Source organism: Macaca thibetana, chromosome 1 (genome assembly GCF_024542745.1).
Source record: "Macaca thibetana thibetana isolate TM-01 chromosome 1, ASM2454274v1, whole genome shotgun sequence".
Classification (NCBI taxonomy): Eukaryota; Metazoa; Chordata; class Mammalia; order Primates; family Cercopithecidae; genus Macaca; species Macaca thibetana.
The window spans coordinates 107,448,292-107,470,368 of NC_065578.1; the positions used below are offsets into that span (position 1 = coordinate 107,448,292).

Genomic DNA, 22,077 nt, shown 5'->3' on the forward strand with positions numbered 1-22,077 from the left:
TGACCATCCTAGTATCACAACAATGGGGATGGACACACTGGGCCTTCTCTGCCTGCAGATGTACTGAGGTAGGAAGCTCACAGCATGGACTCTGCAGTGTTCCTGGCAAAATGTTTACATTGAATTTAATCATGAGGACATTTTCAGATAACTTCAGAATGTAGACCATCGAGCCACACAGCTGACCTGTCCTCTACAAACAAGTCCATGTCACCACCATCAATGACAATAACAAAAAGACGAGGAGACGTTTTGGGTTCAAAATGACTAAAAAGGCACAAGCTACACTGTCTTTTTACACTTTTTGAGCCCAAAATGTCTCTTCTCCTTTTTGTTGTGTTCTTGGTGGTGACATGGACTGTTTGAAGGAGACAGGTCAGTTGTCCTGTTCAATGTTCTACATTCTGCAGTTGTCTGAGGGTTACCTCCTATGAAACTCAGCCTAAGCGTTTTCAGCAAGAACATGGCATTGTTCATACTCTGCCCTGGCAGAGTCCCGGCTGACGTGCAGTCTCCTGCCAGCGGCTCCTGACTCCTGTTCTCTACACGATGGGAATTGAGAGGAGCAGGGCTAAGGCCTGTGAATGTTGTTTGTCCATCTGGGCATTGGTCTCCCTAGGCATTGATTACAATTGGAGGGGGATGGACTGTGGCTTCTCAAATCAAAGGAGCATAGTGGTTTGAAATCATCAAGAGTATTCTGTGTCTAAAATTCAATCCTCAGTGAAGGACTCCTGCAGTATTGTGTTTGGACTTGAACTTGCTTTGCTGTTTTTGTTTTTTTCATCAAGTGTAAAAGCTACTTTTTGTGACATCCTTTCATCCTTTGCATCCTTCCAGCAGTATTTGGTATCTGTAGGGGCGAGAGAGAAAAACTCAAATGAGCATTTTTGTCAGGTCCTCCCCGTGGTTGAGTCTGGAGAGACTTCTAAGTAGTGATATCTCAGGGGCAAACGGATCTCCTGCTGGGAGGATGAGCTGAAGGGTGAGCCCTGGGCTGGCTGAAGGGGGAAGCGCCATCCACAAGTGAGAACAAAACATTCCTGAACTTCCCTGAGCTTCCAGTCAGCCTTGGGTGCAGGATATAAGGACCCCACCTATGCACAACCAGCAGCGGGGAACATCAGCCCCTTTCCTCCTGATCCCCTCTGTCTGGAGCAGAGTGATGGCTTTTCCTCCACGTGAGGATGTGCTCAGCATCAATGATGCCTGCCAAGAAACAGAGGGGAGCAGAAGGAGAGAACCTTCTGCAGAGAAACCCACCCCTTTACAACTCCCTGTCCTAGTCTTCTAGGGAGGAACGTGAAGGCCCTGGGAAGAACCCTGGGTGTGAGAAACAGCAGAAACCTCAGACAATATCCACGTCCAGTTCCATCTTTTACAACAGAGGAGTGGTGATGCCACAGAGGTAAGATTGAGCTAAGGCCACATGACTTGCTATTGACAACCCAGGAATCAGAATCCACCCACTAAGACCCTTTCAATAAAGATTGGAGAAAGTGAGAGGAAAGGCTCCAATCTGGACGTCTCAACAGTCATGAGAGGAGGTTGGGTCACCTTGGCAACTGCAGGAATAAGATTTTACAAATAAATATGATGTTGCTGCTGCTTCTTTGGTTGGTTAAAAAGAAAAAAAAAAAGATAATTATAAGTATTTGTCCAAAGGGGATCAGGAAAGAAAGGAAATTTTTAAAAAGAGACTCAAAATGGAGTTAGTAAAGAGAGAGTGGGGACTGTAACCACGGCCCAACTTATTTTCTCTAATGCCCTGAAGTTGATTCCACATCTGGTTCCACCTGAAGGCATCTCTGGAAATATTCTCAATATCTAGAACAAGAAAACTCTGAAGTACAAAGTGAAACGGATTAGTTTGTGTTTTACTACATTCTCCTCTACCACTTACTGTTTTCCTCAAGTACATTTTGGGAAAGGTTTCTTTTTAATATTTTATGCCAGTGTGAAGAGAGGCATTAAGAAGTATTCATATAAAATCTCTTGCAGAATTTCAGCCTTGGTTTGTTATTGTATTCTCTTCAGGAAAGTGAGACCAATGAGTTCTCTTTGGGGATTTTGTGGAAGGACAATAACTGACCAAAAGTAAAATTTTCACATTGCAGTGGTGATTCCATGAGTGGGCTATAAAATGGGTGTGGGGAAATGTAAACTGGAAGTTTTCTTTTAAAATGCAAAAGAAAATACTAAATTCCACTATATGTAATGTGGGAGGTATTATTTCTGTAAATTAGGTGTTAATATAATGACTATTTCTTATCTTTTATTCAAAACTGAGCAAGTGTGCTTCAAGCAGAGGCTAAAAGTCTAATCTATTAATTTTCTTGTTTTTCCTATTGATTTTTTCTATGCTATACAAACAGTACTATTGGGAGGGGAATACAGATCCCATCAAAGACTGATGGATACTCAGCCTTTTCTGTGGAGTAGCCACACGTATGTGACACTTCCATGTTGGTAAGCTGAGGTCATAGTAGACCAGAGGTCCTTGTCACCTTTAGCCACATATTAGAATCACATGGGAGCATTTTAAAACTACGGATGCTCAAACCACACCCCAGGCCATGTAAGTGAGAATCCTGAGGTGTGAGTTGAAGGGATTCATCTTAATTGAAATCTCACCAGGTGCTTATTAAATGGCAGCAGGAATGTAGAGATACTAAATGGACCAGTCCAATTTCCCATCATTTTCTTCCCTTTCCCCATTTATCTCATGATTGGCTTTGTTCCCAGTGGTTCCATGGATTGTAGCCTTCTCCCTGACAATTTCAGTTCAATCTCTCTCTTATCAACAGGGCTGGGCCAAGGAAAAGATTGTCCTGTAGACAGATTCCTGTCTGTCATCTTGCGTATGCATAAAGCTGGTCCTGGAGTCACTTTTCTCAAAGTTAATTCATAAAATGCTCTCTCATATACGCTGGCCTCAAGATGTATCTGACTTGCATTTTAGACCCTTCACTGGAGTTATAGAAGTGGAAATGAGAATAAAAAGGAGAGAGGTTGGAATGATGAACCTCATGATGTATGCAGTTTTGAAGTCCTGCCCTCTGCATGTACTTTTGGAGTGATGTCCCTTTAGAATGTCATAAGTGTTCTCCAGTTAACGTCAGCTCAAGCGAGTCCATGAGGTGAGAACACTGAGACCCTGGCAACTCCATCCACATTGACACTAGGCTGCACATCTGGGGCTGAAGACAAACCTGACTCCAGGCCAGTGGGGAACCCCCGCCTGTGACCCCGGTTCTAATTTAGTTTCCTAAGTGGGGCTCTTTGTGCTTAGTTTTAACACTTCCCATTCAGAGGAACAAGTGATGATTAAGAGTTGACTTGGTTGGGTTGCTCAAAGAAGATTCAAGGGGAAAATCTATGTGTAAATGATGTATTGAAGCAATGATTTCTGCAGAAAGAGGCAATGGAGTCGGGGATGCAGGGAGGAAAGCTAAATTTCCCAAGAGAGTGTGTGATTCCAGGCAAACGTCCTTGTGTTCAGCAGCTTAACCTATGCACTTGGATGAGGACAAGGAGGCCTGGCTCTCCGGTGTCCATGAGACGGGCTGTCAAGACATTAAAGAAGGAATAGAGCAGAGTTCAGAGAGCAAAGAGGACATGGGGGTAGAAAGGGCTTGTCAGGGTGGGAACCCAGGGGACACAGAGGTAACACCAGACAGAGGTTACAGCTGCTGTTGGAGAGAACAAATGGAAGAGAAAAAGCAGTGGGAGAATGAGGTGTCACCATACACAGAGAAATAAGAAGTGAGTGCAGCTATCAGCCATAGATGTGATTACCTCTGCACCCTAAGCTTGCAGGCCAGGGAATCTGCATGCCAGTCTCCACTTGCTGAGTGGTAGTTTTCTTTTGATGATCTTTGGTTTCGGGACACTGGAGGCATGAATCTGGCCAATGACTTGACACCCTTGTGTGTTGTCTGCTGAGCCTTTAAGTGCATCATCTTCCAGCTGGGGAGGGTTCTTCATCCCCAGGGAGGGCTCCAAAATGAGCTCTGAAAATAAAACCACAGCCAATGGGATCCACTGGCACCCATGATCTTACTGTGACTTTCTCTTCCACCCAGAGGACATTAAATCAAGAAAGGGGCCTTGGACAAGAAAGTCCAAAGAGTGAGGGGAAGCCAATAGAGTCACTTTAATGTTTTCTTTTTGATTATCTTTCCTACATTGCTCAGTAATGACAAGATTGCCAGGAGCCATAGGCACTGCCAATTCACAGCAATATTCAAGAAACACAAGATTAAGAAACACAAATAGCTTCCAGGTAGATAAGGCAAAGGCAAGGATATAAAACTCTATGTAGGCTACGCTTTGGGGAGAGCTGAGATTATAAAAATCAAAGTTAAATCAGAGCTGTGTTCAAACAGGAGATGGGAATGGAAGGGCCTGGCAGGGTGGCAGCCCATGTGGCACCGAGGTGAGATCAGACAGAGGTGACAGCAGGTGATGAGAGAAAGAACCAGGAAGACTAAACCTAGAGAATTTATAAAAGTTGCATCATTATACGATCTGCTACATATATATACACCCTATATAGCATACACACCAGATATACATAATCACACATAATAGGACAAATGATATAAATGCATATATCTGTACATGTTAATTTAGAGAAAAAATATTATATAGGGATTTGGGAGAGATTGAATGTAACAGTATCATCACTATTCAGGTCCATTGAAATGGGAAAAAAAATAGCAACATGAGAAGAATGAGAAAGAAAAGGTGTGGGAGAAACAAATGACCTGGTAGACAGCGGGGAGAAATCACCAGGTGAAGGAAAATATTAATGAAACAAAAGGCATTCACTCTGTCCTCTTACCTGGTCCCTGGTTCAGGCTCTGGACTCCAGGGGAGGTGAGCAACAGGGAGTGTGTCTGAGCCAGTGGGGTGAGTCTTGGCTGGGGGTGTGAGAATCCATAGAGAAGCAAAGGAGAGTCCAGTGGGAAGAAATCAGTTTAAATAAGTCATCCCGGGACGTGTCAGGGACTGCGTATCCCCCGACACTCCCTGAGCGCCTTCCATGTGTCCTCTCCACGGGCCCAGATGGTGCTCGTTATCTCACCCAACCCTCCCTCCTCCTGAGGACAGGGGTCCCCTCATTCCTCAGCGAGGGCATCGCATGACAGATGAGCACCAGGCAGCCCCAGGGGCTCCAGGAGGAGATACTGAGTGGGAAGAGAGTGAGAATAAACACGACCCAGGGTTTTAAGGAAATCTGAGCACAAGTGGATCCCTGTGAGACAGAAACTGAGGACATGGCCATGGACATGAGTGGAGAATTTGAACTAAATGGAATTTCATAAAACAGACTGATGTGAACACTTTCCATGTGAAAGTTGCCCTTTTATTTCCAAAAAAAAAAGCAGAAGAAAAAGCAGAGGAAGCTGGACATGTCAGGAGACTGAGTGTGGGCCGAGGATTTACACTGTTACTCAATGTGCCTCATAGGTTGTTAGTGAAAGTGCCCGATAGGGGAAAATTGGCTTCATGAGGGATGGGGAAGGAGAGGAAGAAAACTGGCAGAAGAGTCTGTGTGAGAAAGGAGAGGAAGAGGGGCCCTAGAAAGCAGAGATCTTCATAACTGCTCTACTTCAGAGGACACATCATCCGTGAAGTCACTTTCTAAGTGTAAATTGAGCAGAAAGATAAAAGGATTAGATAACACCTATTCATAGGTTTATGGGGCAATTCTTATGGAATCAGACCCTTCAGAAATTATAATAATAAATATTCCCAACAATGATTGCAGGTAGATATTATTTTTCAGCTATCTCAGATGAGGGAACAGAGATGTAAATAGCAAAAAGACAAAAACCTTGGCCAAAGTCAACAAGCAGAAAGTGGCAAACCCAGAACCTGAGAGCAGATTTGGTTCTAAGCCCCAGACCTTTGCTCATCTCACTGGCTTGGAGCATCATGAATTTCAACTTGACCCTGAGGAAGCACAGAGTGGTCCCATTCTCTCCTGCACCCACAGCACCATGACCACCAACACCTGGAAGAGAGCTTCATGACTCTGTTTCTTTCCCTACCTTGGAAGGGCCGGTGGTTCCCAGAATCAGCATTGGCTGAGAAGCTGTAGGTGGTGGAGGAAAGGCCCCGCCTGGCCAAGCCATTCCCACAGTGGAACCCTTGATCCAGCTGTAGTCGCAGACATTTGGGCACTAGGGTGCTTGGTTCCAGCTGTGCCTGTGAAGCCTGCACCTCTGACAGGTGGTGGCTCAAGTCTCCACTCCAAGTTCCTTGGGGACAGGCCACCTTGGTGGGAGCTGAAAGGAGAAGGGGCTTCAGTGGAAACAATCTGAGTTTTCCCTTTGTTAAGCATGCCCAGAACACGCATCCCTGATGTCCCTGCTTTCAGTAAAGCCACCCAGTGACCCACGCCACACAGACAGACATCATGTCAGTGCAGGCGACGTCACCTTTCCTGTCTGTGTCTGGGTACACCGACACAGCAGGGGCCCAGGCTGGGGTGTCCCTGAAGTGAAAAACCTCTGCTTCAGTCCAGTGGGCTTTGGATCGTCTAACAAGACCATCTCGATTATTCTGTTATTATTCATCTCTTTCCTGTGCCTAGAGGGAAAGTTCTAGAGAGGCCTCAGAGCACAGGAGAGGCGGAGCTGTTTTTTCCCCACACAGGGCTGTAAGAACAGGCCAAGAGTTAGAGCTGCGAGGCTTTGAGAAAGAACCACGAGAAAGGGGGCTGGGATGCTGCAGACCAAACACTAAGTGAGGCAAAATTTCTGGGTTCTGGGGCATTTTGAATTTCCCATTGCCTATAATGGTTTGACCCCCTGCCCACACATATCCATCCTATTGCCATATAGTGGGTGTCAGCAGGCAGAGGCAATGTAGGAGAGGGACCAGTCCCTTCCCAGAAATTCAGGGGCCACAAGAGCCACAGATCAGCATGTGCGGTTCCTTAGGAAGGTCACAGAGGACACGATCCTCACATTACCCACTGCTCCAGTGGCGTTCGGGTGGCACCCCTTAAACAAATTATTTCCATTTCCACAGGGAGAGGAACACACATTCTGAGTGGACTAAGAAAAGACTTCCAATGACCTCATGCAAGTCCAGGTCAGGCTCAGGATGGGGACGGGGCCTGCAGGGCCAGATCCACGTTGCTGTGAGGCTCCTCTCTCTCCTCCCCTCTCCACATCCTCATTCTCTGCAAGGTTTTCTGTTTTCTTAAAAATGCCTCAGTGACCTCAGCTCCAACATGGAGATGACACTGCCCACTCACAAGTGTCCCTTGAGCCCTGAATGGGTTATAGCAGGACAGAGCTTGCTTGCAAAGGGGCAGGGCATACAGCAGGTGCAAGGACAGTGTGTATTTTAATTGTCTCATGAATCACTGTGATCCTAGAAAAGCATTTGCTGTTTTGAAACTCAAATGCAAAATGGGAAAGGTGATGGTCCCAGTATGAAAGGCACTTACTGACCAAAATAGAATAGAGGCCAACATTTTTGTTGCTAGTTTCTTTCTTTGTGTGTGTGTGCCTATGAGTATGTGTGTGTGTGTGTGTGTGTTTGTGACACAGGGTCTCACTTTGTTGCTCAGGCTGGAGTGCAGTGGTGCAATCATGGCTCACTGCAGCCTCAACTAACCAGGCTCAGGTGATCCTTCCACCTCAGCCACCCAAGAAGCTGGGACTACAGGTGTGTACCACCATGCCCCGCTAATTTTTTCTGTGGAGACAGGGTTTCACCATGTTACCCATGCTGGTCTCAAACTCCTGAGCTCAGGCGATCCATCTCCTTGGCCTCCCAAAGTGCTGGAATTACAGGCGTGAATCACGACACCTGACATTTTTGTTAATTTCATTACAACATAATTCAATATACTGAGGGACAGCACAGAGTTACTTGCTCTTACTAGAAGACAATGTAATGGGTAAAACCCCCCAAAATCTACATGAAATTCCCAGAATAGAGGTTAAAAAAAAGAGAGAGAATGAGCAAGAAGAAATGAAAACTGGATTTTGTTTTTACACGTCCTGTGAAGCTGCTATCTCAAGGGGCACTTGCTCAGAGAAAGGCCTTTTGGGACATAATGGGGACAGGAACCACTCTGCTTTGCTCATCGGTTACGCCAGAACCTCATGAGGGACACTAGTTGTGGATGGTTTTCATGAGAATATAGCACTGAGCCCAAAACTTGATTGAAACTAGAAACCCACACGTGGAGAAAACCACTGGAGCTCTGCAGAGGATGCAAGCCTGGCCACGCACAAAGGAAGGGATGCTGGACTGCGTCAGTGGAGGGAGGACCCCTCGGAGGAAGTAGAGCCGCAGTCCCCAACCTTTTTGGCACCAGGGTCTGGTTTCATGGAAGACAGTTTTTCAGGGACCAGGGTAGGGAGAATGGTTTTGGGATGATTCAGGCACATTATATTTACTGTGCACTTTATTTTTATAAATATTACATTGTAATATATAATGAAACAATTATACAACTCACCATAATGTAGAATCAGTGGGAACCCTAAGCTCATTTTCCTGCAACTAGGTGGTCTCATCTGGGGGTGACAGTCACTGGGAGCCAGTGACAGATCATCAGGCATTAGACTCTCATAAGGAAAGCACAATCCAGATTCCTGGCATGTGCACTTCACAATAGGATTCGAGCTCCTGTGAGAATCTAATGCCCCTGCTGATCTGACAGGAGGTGGAATCCAGGCTGAAAAGCTCTCCCACCGTTCACCTCCTGCTCTGCGGCCCAGTTCCTAACAGGTCATGGACCCATAATGGCCCATGGCCCTATGGCTGGGGATCCCTGAAGAAGAGAAACTAGCTTGGGACACAGGAATCATGAAACAGGCCTCCAAATAATTGGGAAAAACTCCCAGCATATGTGCATGGCCAGAGAAGAGATAAGGGCATGTAGTTAGCAACATAATTTCAGAAAAGACAGATGCCCTATCTTAAAGAAGGAGGTCTGTTATATAAATTTCTCCAAGAGAGCTACTATGGCCAAGAGTTTGCAATAAGCCCTCATCACACCCCTCTCTGGCCTGTTTTGACAGCCACAGCCTGCTCTTGTGAGAAGGATCCAGGTGACAAAGGAGGCACTTGGAACAGGAGAAGAGGATGCTTTACCCAGTGGATGTCTGTCCTTAAAACTGGATCCAAGAGCCAAATTCAAAACAGGCTCAGTGTCTAGGGCCTGCCTGCAGAGGTGGTCTGTCTGAGTTGCACAAGTTGCAGAAACAAAACATACAGAGGCTGCCTGGGAGGACAGCGAAGGTTTGTGACCTCCAGGCTGGAGTACTCACAGGCTATACCCAGAGGAGTGCAGGCGAGTTGATCCTCCAGTGAGGACAAGGTGCTGCTATAAGGCTGGTGGCAGTCAGATAGGTCACGGTCAACTAAAGGAGTCAAGTAAACTTCATCCACGGAGTCCTGTGGAATTTCCTCCTCCTTTACCTCTGGCAGCTCCTGGCTGAGCCTGGAGTAAAGAAGACAGAAGATAAACACCAGAGAGAACCAAGACCACTGCGCCCAGCTGGTTCTATAGGGAGGGCCTCAGGAAGGCCCAGAGGAAGCAAAGTACAGTCCCCTCAGAGAGATACAACCATGCTTCCATGTCTGAAGCAGGAGACAGAGTGTGACGGGCTCTCAGTGCACTGGGCAGGCAATGATCTGGGGAGAAGGAGATGGAGTGATCCCTGTGGGAAACTGCCAGGACACAGTGCATTGGGCACTTTTGCATACATTTTGTTGAAATTAGCATCAGTAGCCAAATGAATACAGACTCTTGAGTCTTCCCAGACAGAGTTCCTGTATCCTCAACATCTCTTGCTCTCAACATTGTAGCATGACAGAGTTATTTTCATTCACTTTCGTGCTGTCAAATACTTGTAAACATGGTAATGCCAAAGAGGCAGACATCAGATGTGCAGCTCAACTTCACTTAAGCAAAAAGGACAGAAAAGGGAACTGAAGAAAATGTCTGTGATTGATCAGTTCAATAGAATCAACTGAATGCAGATTAGTAGAAATGAAAGCAATTAATAAGGAAGAAATACAAATACAGGTGTACAATGAAAAGAGTCAACCTTATGAATATGGCTATTTCATGGTTGGCTGAACAGATGGAGCAGGTATATTCTGTACACTCTGACTTTCCCTGCATCTGAGACTCCTCATATCAACACTGAATTAACTGTCCATGATTCCTCAGAGTTACCTGGGGCACGGTGGGTCTTGATCTTCTAGCTCCTCTTGATCGTTTTCAGTTTCTGCAAATAAATTCAGACAGAGACAGACACATTAAGCAGGTTCTCCTACACACACAAACAATCCACTGTGCAGTCCTAACATAGGAACATCAGTTTCCTCAGTGGGAGAACAGGACAGTGTGAGAGAAACATTCCAGGAGGCCTGAGGTCCTGTCATGAGAGAGATGCTTTGGTTTTCTTCCCTGAGCCTAGGAATGAAATCTCCCTGTTCTGGTAGATCATTATCCCAACATCAACCGTCCTGATTTTGTGCAAATAGTTATGCAATTTTTTCACACCAATTCAAGGCAAACACCCCAACTGCTTTCTAGAGGGAAAACTACACTATTCAGCCTTCAGTCATCAAATAGCCACATTGTTCAAGGTTGCAAGGAGTTTAGACACTGAAATTAGAATGAAGGAGAGAACGTACAGACCCTGCAATCAAAATGAATCATTGGTACTACAAAGAGACATTGTCTATTCGAGACATCTAGGAGTGACAAGGCCCAGTCTTGTTTCTAGAAACGTAACAAAAGCAAATGTACTGCTCACCTAAAACAGGCTAACATCAGAGACACAGACAATGAGACTAGGTTCTTTGAAATGTGGGTAATATCTTTACCAAAACATAGACAAAGATGTCACAGGCCTTGGGCAGGGGTAGAATCTCATAGGACTTGGTTGGGGAAAGAAATTTGTAAGGAACACAATAGGTGGCAAGATGAATCTTATTCAGATTAAGAGGCCTGACAGATACCTGTTGGGCACGTGCTACGTAGGTTGGTGTGAATTTGTCAATGTCGTGGCGGTGGCCCAGGGTGACACAGGCATGGTCTGAGATGAGGAGGAGAGCAAAGCTCACTGACCCACCCCATGTCTGTGCTTCCAACTTGATTTTCGATTCTGATGCAAATCATCCTATTTCTGTGAGTCCTGCTCACACTAATGACACGTCTTTGTCCAGCCAGGGGTGAAAGGAATTCAAACTCTACCTGGGATACCAATTGGAGATTTATCGTGTTCACAATGGGGTACTCACTGTCTACAAGAGCCAAGCTGACTTGCTTTTCTTCAAAACAGTACAAAGTGCTCCAATAAGGGTGGTAGGAGTGACGTAGGTCAGAAAGGATGGAAGGAGTCAAGCAACATCCATCCAGTGACTCCTGGGGGACTTCACGCTTGTCCCCCCTCAGCGGTCCCCTGCTGAGCCTGTAAGGTAGGAAGGAGTAAGGATTAATCCAAGGAGTTTCAGAGCCCTGCTGGATTCACGTGAGGCAGGAGGGAGTGATGGCAGAAAACAAATGGGGCAGCCCATTAAAGAGTTCAATATTCTTCTCTTCTTGGTGGGTCACAGTGTGGTTGCCATGGGGTAGGTTGCAATACAGAGAGAGGGAAAGAGAGAAGAGAGAGAGAGAAGCAACAGGAGCTCAGCGAAGTGGCCAGATCACGATTTTCTGAGGAAGGAGACTGAGTCTCTCTGTATGGTGCAGTCGTGACTTACTGAATATCATGTTCCATAATTATGGCTTCATTACTTTCTTTTAAATGGTATTAAATTTTATGTGTAGTGACCAAGTAAACATAGCATTTGAGGCATAATAATGTTCCCAAAATCTCATGCCATCAAGTCCTTCTTCTCTCATTACTATGTGTGGTATAATAATAATTTTTTTCTACCTAATTTCCTTGCCTTGAAATGCTTAGCACTGTGTTAATGCAAAGCCAGCAGAAAGCAGATATGCATCTCAGGGTGGTTGAAAACATAAGAAGTTAGCTGCTTTACGGAAATCTCTGGGACTGTTTAGTTGTTCAGAAGATCAACTGGTTTTATGTACTGAACCTGAGAAGTTAATGCAAAATGGCCAACGATGCAAGTATCACAATGAAAATGTAAAACATGGTTAGAAAGGATTATTTCTGGTTGGATGAAGGGATTAATTTGGTATATTTAGGACTTTCCGGGTTTCTGTGGATATGAGTTCCAAAGGTATCACCCCTGAATTGACAGCCCCTGATTTTTTTTAATTACCTGGGATCAACTGTTTCTTTTCCTTTCACCTCTTCAAGATTATTTTGCTTTTCTGCAAGGAAATTAAGACCAGTCACATGAACTTTATCCCATTCAAATGGGCACAACCTTGTGTGCAAACCTACCTAGGGGTATACATAAACTCGGTGTGATAACAGGCTATTGTGAGAGAAATTTTCCAGGAGGCCTCAGGGTGAGCCTTGTGAGAAGTCACTAGGTTTGCTTTCCTGAGCCATGGACCAAATCTCCCTGATATGACAGGTCATCATCACAGTCCCTTCTGTCCTGAGTCACAGCAAAATGTTAACCATATCCTATTTACTGACAGATCCCGGAAATCTACTTAAATGTTTCCTAGCAGGTTACTGCAGTATTCAGTATGTTTCCATCTGATAACATGTTTTCGGTGTTTTTGTAGAATGTACATTTAGAAGGACAGATTAAATCAAATGATTCTCTAACGCTACATGGAAACATAGGCCTTTCATGTGGCAGGGAGTTCCAGGGCCCAGCCTCCTTTCAGAAACATACAAAATCTAATAGTGGTGTCATGTTCTGGTACTCAGAGACCTCTTAGCTAAGACAAGCCTGTTAAAAGGGGAGGGAGTCTAGCCTGAGAGAAGTGAACGAGGGTAATGACAGGATATACATAAGGCTGCCAGTGGCCTTGGACAGGCAGAGAAACTCAGGTTGTTTGGGAGGGAAAATTAGAAGATTTCATGTGAGATGACAGATGAAATCTAAATCAGGAGGACTGGTGGATACATCCTGCACCCAGGCTGCAGAGGTGGGTATGAATTTGTCAGGTCAACCTTGGGTACAGTGATTTGACAATGGGGCAAAGATGAAAGACAATATGTGGTTTTGGAGGAGGATGGAGCACAACTCTGACTCCTAGGATGCCTTCCTACAAACTTAATCCTAAAGCCTGGTTCTAACCGGTATATAAGCATCGTGTCTTCCTGAAGGTATGACATCTATCATTATGGACAGATTGTGGGGTGCAAAGAATATGGAGTCTACCTAGGAAGCCAAGTGGCGTTTCATCCTGTTTGGAATTGGAGTAATCCCTGGCAACATCCTGAGCAGAGCAAACTTTCTCTTCATCCAGCGCCAAGAAAGTGACTTCATGATGCAGGTAAGAGTTGGATATATCATGGTGTCTAGAATGAGAAAAATCACATTCCTCTGTTAAGTCCTGCAGGACTCCCTTCTCTTCAGACTCCTGCAGCTTCCTGATGAGCCAGGTAGGATAGGAGCGACAGCAGATTAGATCAAGACAGACTCAGCACCACAGCATGTCATGTGATTTGATGGGACACAAAGGGAGTGGCCACAGAGAGCAAAGGGGGCATCTCCTCCAAGAGAGAAAACCCATCCTTCTAAATGTGGGGTGGATGTGACTGTCCTGGGGACAGAGTAACGCGAGCAGCAGGTGCTCAGTGCACTTGCCACAAACGAGCTGCTGCAGGAGACCCAGACTCTCCCTGTAAACTAGCAGCATGACTTGCCTCAGAGAGATCTAACATGGGACTTCACTTCCTTCACAAAAATTGTGTTGACATTTACATGCAGCATCCAAGTGACCAGAGCTCTTGGGGCATTCCAGACACACAGATGCTGCTTTATGGTCCCCCTTTTTCAATATTTTGACATCATATGAAATTTTTATTTTTAATTTTCTCTCTTGCAACTAAGTAGTTGCCAACATGCTGACACAAAACACACAGAAATCATATATGCATCTCACTCTGGATTAACCACATGGGAGACCACAGGTGAGATCAGGAAATCCCTGAGTTTAGTCAGTTCACCTGGCTCAACTGATTGTCAGTTCCCATGCTTGAGAGAGATTAAGAAATTGAAAGCTATTCAAGTACCACAATAAAGAAGACAACATTGTTAAAGGAGTAATTTGCAGTCGGATAAATGGAGGAGACAATTCGTCGCTTCCTGTTTTCCCTGGATCCGTGGTGTCCAGGTGTCACTATTGAACTAACAATCCACGAATCCATAGTTACCTGGGGAGCACTGGTGCTTTCCCCTCCTCTTCCTCATGATCATTCTGATTTTCTGTAAACAAATTCAGAAGAGCAGGTCACAGTAAGGAAATCACACTTCACACAAGTCGAAATCAGTGTCCAGTGATAGCACAAGAACATAAATATCCTCAGTGTAAGAATGTGACATTTTGACAGGAAGGTTCTAAGGTGCCCTACATTAAGTGATGTCAGAAGTAGATGAGCCTTCTTTCCATACCCATGAAACAAAATCTCCCTCGTCTGGCAGATCATAATTACCTCTCCTCTGACCTAAGTCTGTGCCAACAGTTAAACAAAACTTTTCTCACAAGAATTCAAAAATGGCCCTTACTACCCTCCAGAAGTGTTGTTGCAATACCGATTTATCTCATCATATATCATGGTCAATGAATGGTTAGAGAAATTTATATAGGAGACTGAACTGATGGATAAATTCTAACAACCCCTGCATAAAAAAGAGTCTGCGATGCTACACAGAAACATTGGCCACTCATGGGGTGAAGAACTCAGGGCTCAGCCTTGTTTAGGGAAACTTATAAGCAAGATAAAGGTAGAGGTGTTTATGTCCTGCTTTCAAGGTGACTGCTTAACTGGGACAAGCTGACCTAAAGGAGACCCAGCCTCGGTCTGAGAACAGTGAATCCAGAGAAACAACAGCTCCAAATACACAGGCGAGACTGTCAGTGGCCTGTGACAGGCATAGAAACTCCATGGACATTGTTCAGGGACACTAATCATTATTGCATGTGACAAGAGACATAGGAACCGAGCCAGGAGGCCTGACAGCAACCTCCTGTACACAGATGGCTATGACTTTGTCACACCTGCCTGTGGTCCAACATGCTGACATTGGGGCCAGGAAGACAAAGTGATGCCATGGGCCAAGGAGGAGAGGAAAGGTCTCTGACTCTCAGATAACTGTGTGCAATATTCCATCATAGTTCCTTCCTTCCTTCCTTCCTTCCTTCCTTCCTTCCTTCCTTCCTTCCTTCCTTCCTTCCTTCCTTCCTTCCTTCCTTTTCTTTTCTTTCTTTCCTTCCTTCCTTCTTTCCTTCCTTCCTTCCTTCCTTCCTTCCTTCCTTCCTTCCTTCCTTCCTTCCTTCCTTCCTTCCTTCTCTGTTTCTCTGTCTTTCTTTATTTTTCTTTTTTTCGAGACACGGCCTCTGTCTGTCACTCAGGCTGGAGTACAGTGGTGCAATTATGGCTCACTGCAGTCTCTGCCTCCTGGGTTCAGGTGACTCCCCCGTCAGCCACCGAGGTAGTTCCAATGGCAGGCACGCACCACCATGCCTGGCTAATTTTTCATATTCTGTGTAAAGATTGGTTTCACCACATTTCCCAAGCTGCTCTTGAATTCCTGAACTTAAGTGACCCACCCACCTAGGCCTCGCAAAGTGCTGAGATTACAGGTATGAGCCACTGCACCCAGCTCTGTCTTAGTTTGTAAATCAAACCAATATGTATGTACGCAGCCTGTCCTCAGAATTGATCTTCCTCAGCCTAGACAGAGGCAGGAGGGACAAAGAATAGAGAGGCTACCTGGGAGAATGTTTAGAGCTTCCTTCTCTTCATCATGAGAGGGTTCATTCTCTACAACCAGAGCAGAGTCGACTTTGTCTTCCTCAGATGTGATTTTGGTGCTCCTGTGAGGCTGGTTGGAGTCAGATGGGTCGTGACTATTTGAACAAGTGACAGCACATTCCTCCAGTGAGTCCTGAGAGACTTCCTTTCCTTCAGCCTTCTGCACCTCCCTGATGTGCCCGGTGGGATAGAAATGACAGAAGATCAAACCAAAAGGCATTGGACCCCAGGAAGTCCTACTGGTTTTGACAGGAGGCATAAGAGAGTGGTCTCAGAAAGCAAAGGGGAGTTTCCCTTTAAGAAGGAACAGACAATCCTCTCCTCTCTGCAACAGAGCAGAGAAAACCAGAGAGGAAACAGTGGCTGGTGATCACTGCACTGGGTAGATAGGAGCTGAGGACGGAGACTCAGAAGTCTCTGTATGGTACAGTCTTGAGAGCACACAGACTAAAAACAGCTGCCACACAGTGTGTCTAACCTGGGTTGTAGTTAACACATGGTGGCCACGGGAATACAGGCCTTTGAGCCATTGTAGACTCCAGAGATGGTGTGCCTTCTATTTTTTTTTTTTTAATTTTAATATTGTGCTGTGAAATGTAAACTTTTTGTCTAGGTGCTTTTCTTTGTGTTCAACTTTGCTAGGTACTTCCTAATTCCTCTGCTTGTTGCCTCTCTGCTATTTATCTTTCCGTAAAAGAACATAAAGACAACCGTGTAGAAAGCAGCTTTGCACCTCCTCCTGGCTTTCACTGCAGGGGAGAACATGTCTCCTTTGTGTGTGCAGGAAGTCCCTTGGGCTGTGAGTTCATCTAGGGTCATGCTTAGAGGTACCATGAAGACAATGGACAAGCATGTTAACAGGGCTATTTCCTTGCTGGGTCAGTGGATGGAATCAGTGGACTCTGCAGCTTTATTTATCCTGCATCTGGAATCTGTGACTACCTTCACCCGCCTTGGGTTCTTTCTGAGACCCTTTTCATGTTTTACCACCCATTACTTGCTCCTGATTATACAGTGTTACCTGGGGGCAGGTGATTTCTGTACTTTCTCAACCTCCTCATCTTTCTCATCTTCATCCTCATCTTCATCATTCTCTGCAAATACAGAAGTGTCCATTCAGATATTTCCCACTTCACCTACGCAAGCACAGTGAGCCCTATGTGCATGGACACATGAACATCTATATGGGTCTGCACTGTACTGAACGCTCTGATGTTTTATATTTAGGAAAATGCCCTGGAATGGTTTCCTGATGCATGAGGCAATGCGTTTCTGATCTGCAGGGTCACCATCAAGATGTGGCCAAATATTGAAAAGATCTTTTCCTCTTCATATCACTGAAGACTTGTCCAGCCTCTCTCTGAACTTCAGCAGCTGTCTCCCCAATCCTGCCACACATCTGATTCCCAGGCACAGGCTCTGTGTCCTGTCACAGCTCGCATTTAGAACCTGTATCTTTCTCTTAGAATAGGACAAACAGCCTTGTCCCACAATACTCCATACATCAGGGACTTCATGGGCCCTCCAGGTGCCTTACACTTCGTTATCTAGGGACATCGTCTCCATGGGGAGTGCTCCAGCCTAAGCCACTTCCTACCACCAAATGCCAGCACTTCAAATACCTTCTCCAACAGCACACAGCAAGGGGCTTTATCTCATGTGAAATAGAGTCATAAGTGTTCCCATATTTGAATGCCAGAGACAATTTGTTTGCCTTTACAGATTTAGAGACAGAAACCTAGGAAGAATAAATTAATCAGTTGGTCACAGTTGCTAAAGACATTGCTGAAGACAGAGCCTGGGAACCTTCACTCTTAGTCCGGGTCTCTTTTCACTCTAACAAGCTGCCTCCTGTCACAGCCTCCTTCCTGTCCTTTAAAACTGGATGAATGCTGCCTCTTGCTCCAAAGACCATGTTCCATCAAGAAAGGAGGAGACCTTTGCAATACTGTGACCTCCAGCCCAATGGGTTTCCCATCTCTGTTTTTACACAGGAAGTTCTGGTCATGTCACGCCCACAGATGTTTACTGGAAAGATACACTACCCATAAAATTGTCATTGTGGAGGTGTGGAGGTCTGGGGACTTCCATAAGCCTAGATCTGTGTGTCATCAGGGCCCGTGGCCACCTCACCTGGGCTCAGCTTCTGGAGAAGGCGCTCTGCCAGCCTGCGCCCCTCAGCCAGTTGCTCTCGGAGATCCTGACCCTGGGACTTGTCAAGGTCATCAGGAGCGAGGAGGGCCTTGAAATGCTGATTCAGTGAGCGGGAGGCATCTCTCCCTTCCTGTAACTTCTCCCGTAACTGGGTCAGCTCTCGTGCCTGAGAGTGAACCAGGGCTTTATATTGCCTAAGGTGAGATAGTAGAGAACATTTAATAATGGAAAGGGATGAGTGATCAGTTCTAATACTGCAACAGAGGTTTCTGTGAGAATGTCCTCAAGGAGCCTTCCAAGCAGAAGGTCAGCACATATTTGGGGAAATGCCTTTGGCCAAGAGAAAAATAAAATAAAATATATATATATTTTTTAAGTTATACATATGTATATATTTTTAAAGGCTTCCTCTACATAAGAGAGTACTCCTGTAAGATCCTCCATGATGTTCCATTCATCTTTCTTTTCTGTAAACAAAAGCCGGTGTCTTCCTAGATCGGTTCCAAAAGGATGTCCTTTCAGTTCTTCACTTTGGCCATGGACATTTCTATATGGAAATTCACACAGTGCATCTTGCAGTGACTTGAACTAAAGCCATGCACAGAAATGTGACCAGGTGCAAATGGGGTGAATTGGAAAGATGTAGCAAGAAAAAAAGGACAGGGTCAAGAAGGCAACATTGATTGAACGAATGACATGCGGCAGTCAGGAGGTGATTCTAACTAAGAGTAAATGGGGTGGTGATCACACACCATTTGAGTGTGCTAAATGCTGCTGGGTGGTTCACTTTCTTTTGCATAACTTTGGTTATGCAAATTTCACCTCAACAATGCCTTGTTTTAAAAAGAGAAAACAAGGTTCAAGAAACAACTGCAACCCATAACTTACTAAGATGACTGTTCTCTATTTTATAAATATTTGTGTGACATATGCCTGCCATGTAAATGCCTGCCCTTGTCCTGGCCCAGCTTAGCTCTTAGTTCTCCCAGCTGAGTTGCTGCACTTCAGAGATTCACACCCCTGCCCATCTGCCTGCCCCCAACGGGGCCTACTCACCCGAGCTCCTCAGCTTGTCTGAGCTTCTCTGCCAGCTTCTCCACGAACTGCTGTTCATCCCTCAGCACAGAGTCTATGATGTCTTTGTACTCTTCACACTCTGAGAAAAGACAGACACACCTGCCTCAGTGGAAGGCTGAACAAGCTGCTGGGATCACTGCCTACAGGGCAGGCAGCAGCATCCATCCCAAGGACGAAAGCAGCCCCAGTACCAGGCTCCAGGCGGGCATTTCCACATCTTTAGTTATCAACCTCCCAACTTTCTGGCATCTGATACTCTCCAACTTAGAGATGGGGACAAAAAAACTCAAGGGCACATCAAGTAACTTGAAAAGATGATTCACCTGGAACAAGGCAGAGTCAGAATTCACAGCCCCTGAGGTCTGACTCTGAATCTTGGGACACTTTCCCAAGCCTTGCAGCCTCTCCTGTAAAACACTGCACTGGGGCATGAAGTAATAATATCCTGCACAGTCGGAAAGACCCTTAGCACTATGGGACTCATGGGGGTTTCCCTGGTACTGGAAATTTTAAGCACAAGTATGTCAAATATGTAAAATATCGTATCTGAATATAACTGCATAAAATATGAGGCATAACACCCTGAGGCTTTAGTGGAAATATGCCCAAATACTAATAAACTTTGAATTAAGTTAGACCCAGTAGAATGAAGAACTAATAGAGAGTGTTTTCTCTGTGCCAAGAACTGTTCTAGGAGATTGAGAAGAAATGGATTATGTAAGTCATTGCGGCACTTTTCTGAGGTACGTATTATTGTACAACCCATGTACAGATGAGGAAACCTAGGCACTGAGAAGATAGGCAACTTGGATGGAGCCCAGGAGCCCAGGGTCCCTGCTCTGTACACTACACTGCTACCTCCACAATGTCTTATGTGCCAGCTTTCTTCCTCTTTAGGAATGAGAGCCTGTGCCCCAGGAAGCAGGACTTCCCTCTCACCATGGTACTCCTTGCTCTTGATGCTGTCACTTATGGCTGCCGCAGTTACTATTAGGAGTAGTCTCCTCTTTAAACTCCTTAGTGCGGGTGCTGTGTACTGTCACTATGTTTCCCCCAGGGTGCCCAGAATAGAGCTTTGCCTACTGGGCCTCAAAGAAGTTTGAAGTGAATGGAAGTTCATTAGTCCCAGATGTTTAGACCAACATACTAGATGTTACCTGTCTGCAGCATCTTACATGGTACAGAGAGGATTCTCATAAACATGATTTAGCCTCTTGCTGAGAAGAACAGGTGGTTCTGTGCCTGTGTCAGCAGTCAATATGTTGGATTTTAACTCTCCTCTCACCTCACACCAGACTGCAAATGTGGAAAAGTTGCTAAATACTTTGTGCCTCTGTTTTCCATCCTTAACACCATGAAGTTAAAAAACCCATTTCCATTTTCCTAGAAGTATGGGAAGGATGACATTAATTTTGATGAAGAGACCGTTCATTTTCTCAGAGAGAAGACAGGTGGTCATTCATCACTTTCGTGATGGTGAATCTATAGAACTTACTGTATTTCTTCAGCTGGTTGGCCAGGGAGTAGGCAGTAGCTTGAGTTATAAGGAATTTCTCTTTGAGGTCTCGGAACTGCTGATTGCTCTCTGCCAGCTGGGTACGCAATTCCTGGTTGATTTCTAGGATGTTCATCTCTGCCCTCTCACTGGACAAAGGGTCGGTAGATACCACCATGCTGACGTTTGTGGCAGAAGAGGTAGAGTCAGGGACTGGGGAGAAGAAACCCAAACACATGATGGGTCAAAAACTAGTGAAATCAGTTAGGTTTAATCAGGACTGAGAGATGACAATAACTGCAATTGTTAACTTACAGTTGAGAAAAACTTGATCAACACCCACAACACTTTAGAGTCCTTAACCACAAAAACAGGGTCCAGGATGCCTGAGCTCAGAGGTGAAGGCACTGCCTAAAGCTCCGACTCTGACAAGAGTGAAGGAGGTAGCAGCCAGCGTGCCAGGTAACGGTCTGCAGTTGCAATAACAGAATTAGAAGGTGGGGGTGTCATGGAATCTTAGGAGCCCTGCATTCCAATTGCCCAGCCTGTGCTGAAACACTTGGCTCCCTGGTCTCACCTGATGGTCACTGATGGGGACCATTTCTTTAGCAGTCACTCTCAGTATTAGTGCACCCTGGTGACAATGCTATAGGCCCACCTCTTTCCCAATACATCTAAGCCTATTCCTCATTGCTCATCTCTTGTGTGTATAAAATCATCAAAGTAGAGATAGTTTCCCATAAGGTTGTTTTCTTACTGGTAGTCACAAAGTCACCCCATCTTCTTTTTAAGGTAAAATGATCTCAATGCTTTTCTGCAAGTGAAAGATATCAAATTTTAGACTGCTATGGTATCCTTTGGGTCTTCTGCAGTTTTTTTCTGTGCCTACTGAAAATGAGTGAATAATTTATTTTTAAAAAATATTTTCTATCCTTTCTCAGTATTCTTGATGCATCCCATTGTTATGTTGGTTTCTTTTCTCTTACTGGGGAAGCATCTTGTCCTTTCACTACACTTAAGACCAGTTTCACATCCCTACATCCATAGCTCTTCCTCTATGCGTGGATTGGTTTGCTTTTTTAATGTCACTGAACACTCGTTTCATATTTATCACTTACAAAGATCATTCTGGTTCCACAAGAGTTCTTTTCAAGGTGTCAAGTGATGAAAATCATTTGTATATATCCCCTGAAAGCATGTGTGACCATGTATCTTGGGAAGTCTTGTAAACCTGTAACTATTTTCATTTAGTTTTCCCATATATTGAAAAGAACAGGGCCATGAACACTTCTTATGGAACACTGTTGGATATATATACATTTTGAGTTGCTCTAAACCACTGATGTGTGGTTGCATTCCAGTAACAGAACCTGGCAAGATCAAGCTCATGGTCAGAGGTGGTTGGTGATCCTCAGTGTTCCTGTGCAATAGAAGGTGAGTTTGAGA

At 45.1% G+C, this 22,077-nt stretch overlaps 1 protein-coding gene across 2 annotated transcripts; it reads right to left on the reverse strand.

Annotated features, from left to right (window-relative positions):
• Positions 1-522: 522 nt before the first annotated feature.
• Positions 523-21,087, reverse strand: LOC126929515 (neuroblastoma breakpoint family member 4-like). 2 transcript variants are annotated; one of them, XM_050745959.1, is made up of 15 exons: positions 20,947-21,087; positions 20,632-20,844; positions 19,116-19,215; positions 18,039-18,253; positions 16,927-16,999; positions 15,864-16,075; positions 14,304-14,355; positions 13,306-13,445; positions 12,283-12,334; positions 11,293-11,462; positions 10,220-10,271; positions 9,306-9,478; positions 6,060-6,296; positions 3,799-4,013; positions 523-853 (listed from the first exon to the last, which is right to left on the reverse strand). In XM_050745959.1, exons 2-14 carry the CDS (start codon positions 20,807-20,809, stop codon positions 3,808-3,810), a joined length of 1,860 nt encoding a protein of 619 aa, XP_050601916.1. In that variant the 5' UTR covers positions 20,810-20,844; positions 20,947-21,087; the 3' UTR covers positions 523-853; positions 3,799-3,807. The 2 variants fall into 2 exon arrangements, with proteins under 2 accessions (XP_050601916.1, XP_050601911.1); XM_050745954.1 differs by lacking the exon at positions 20,947-21,087 and having other exon boundaries at positions 20,632-20,921.
• Between the last annotated feature and the right edge of the window lie 990 nt (positions 21,088-22,077).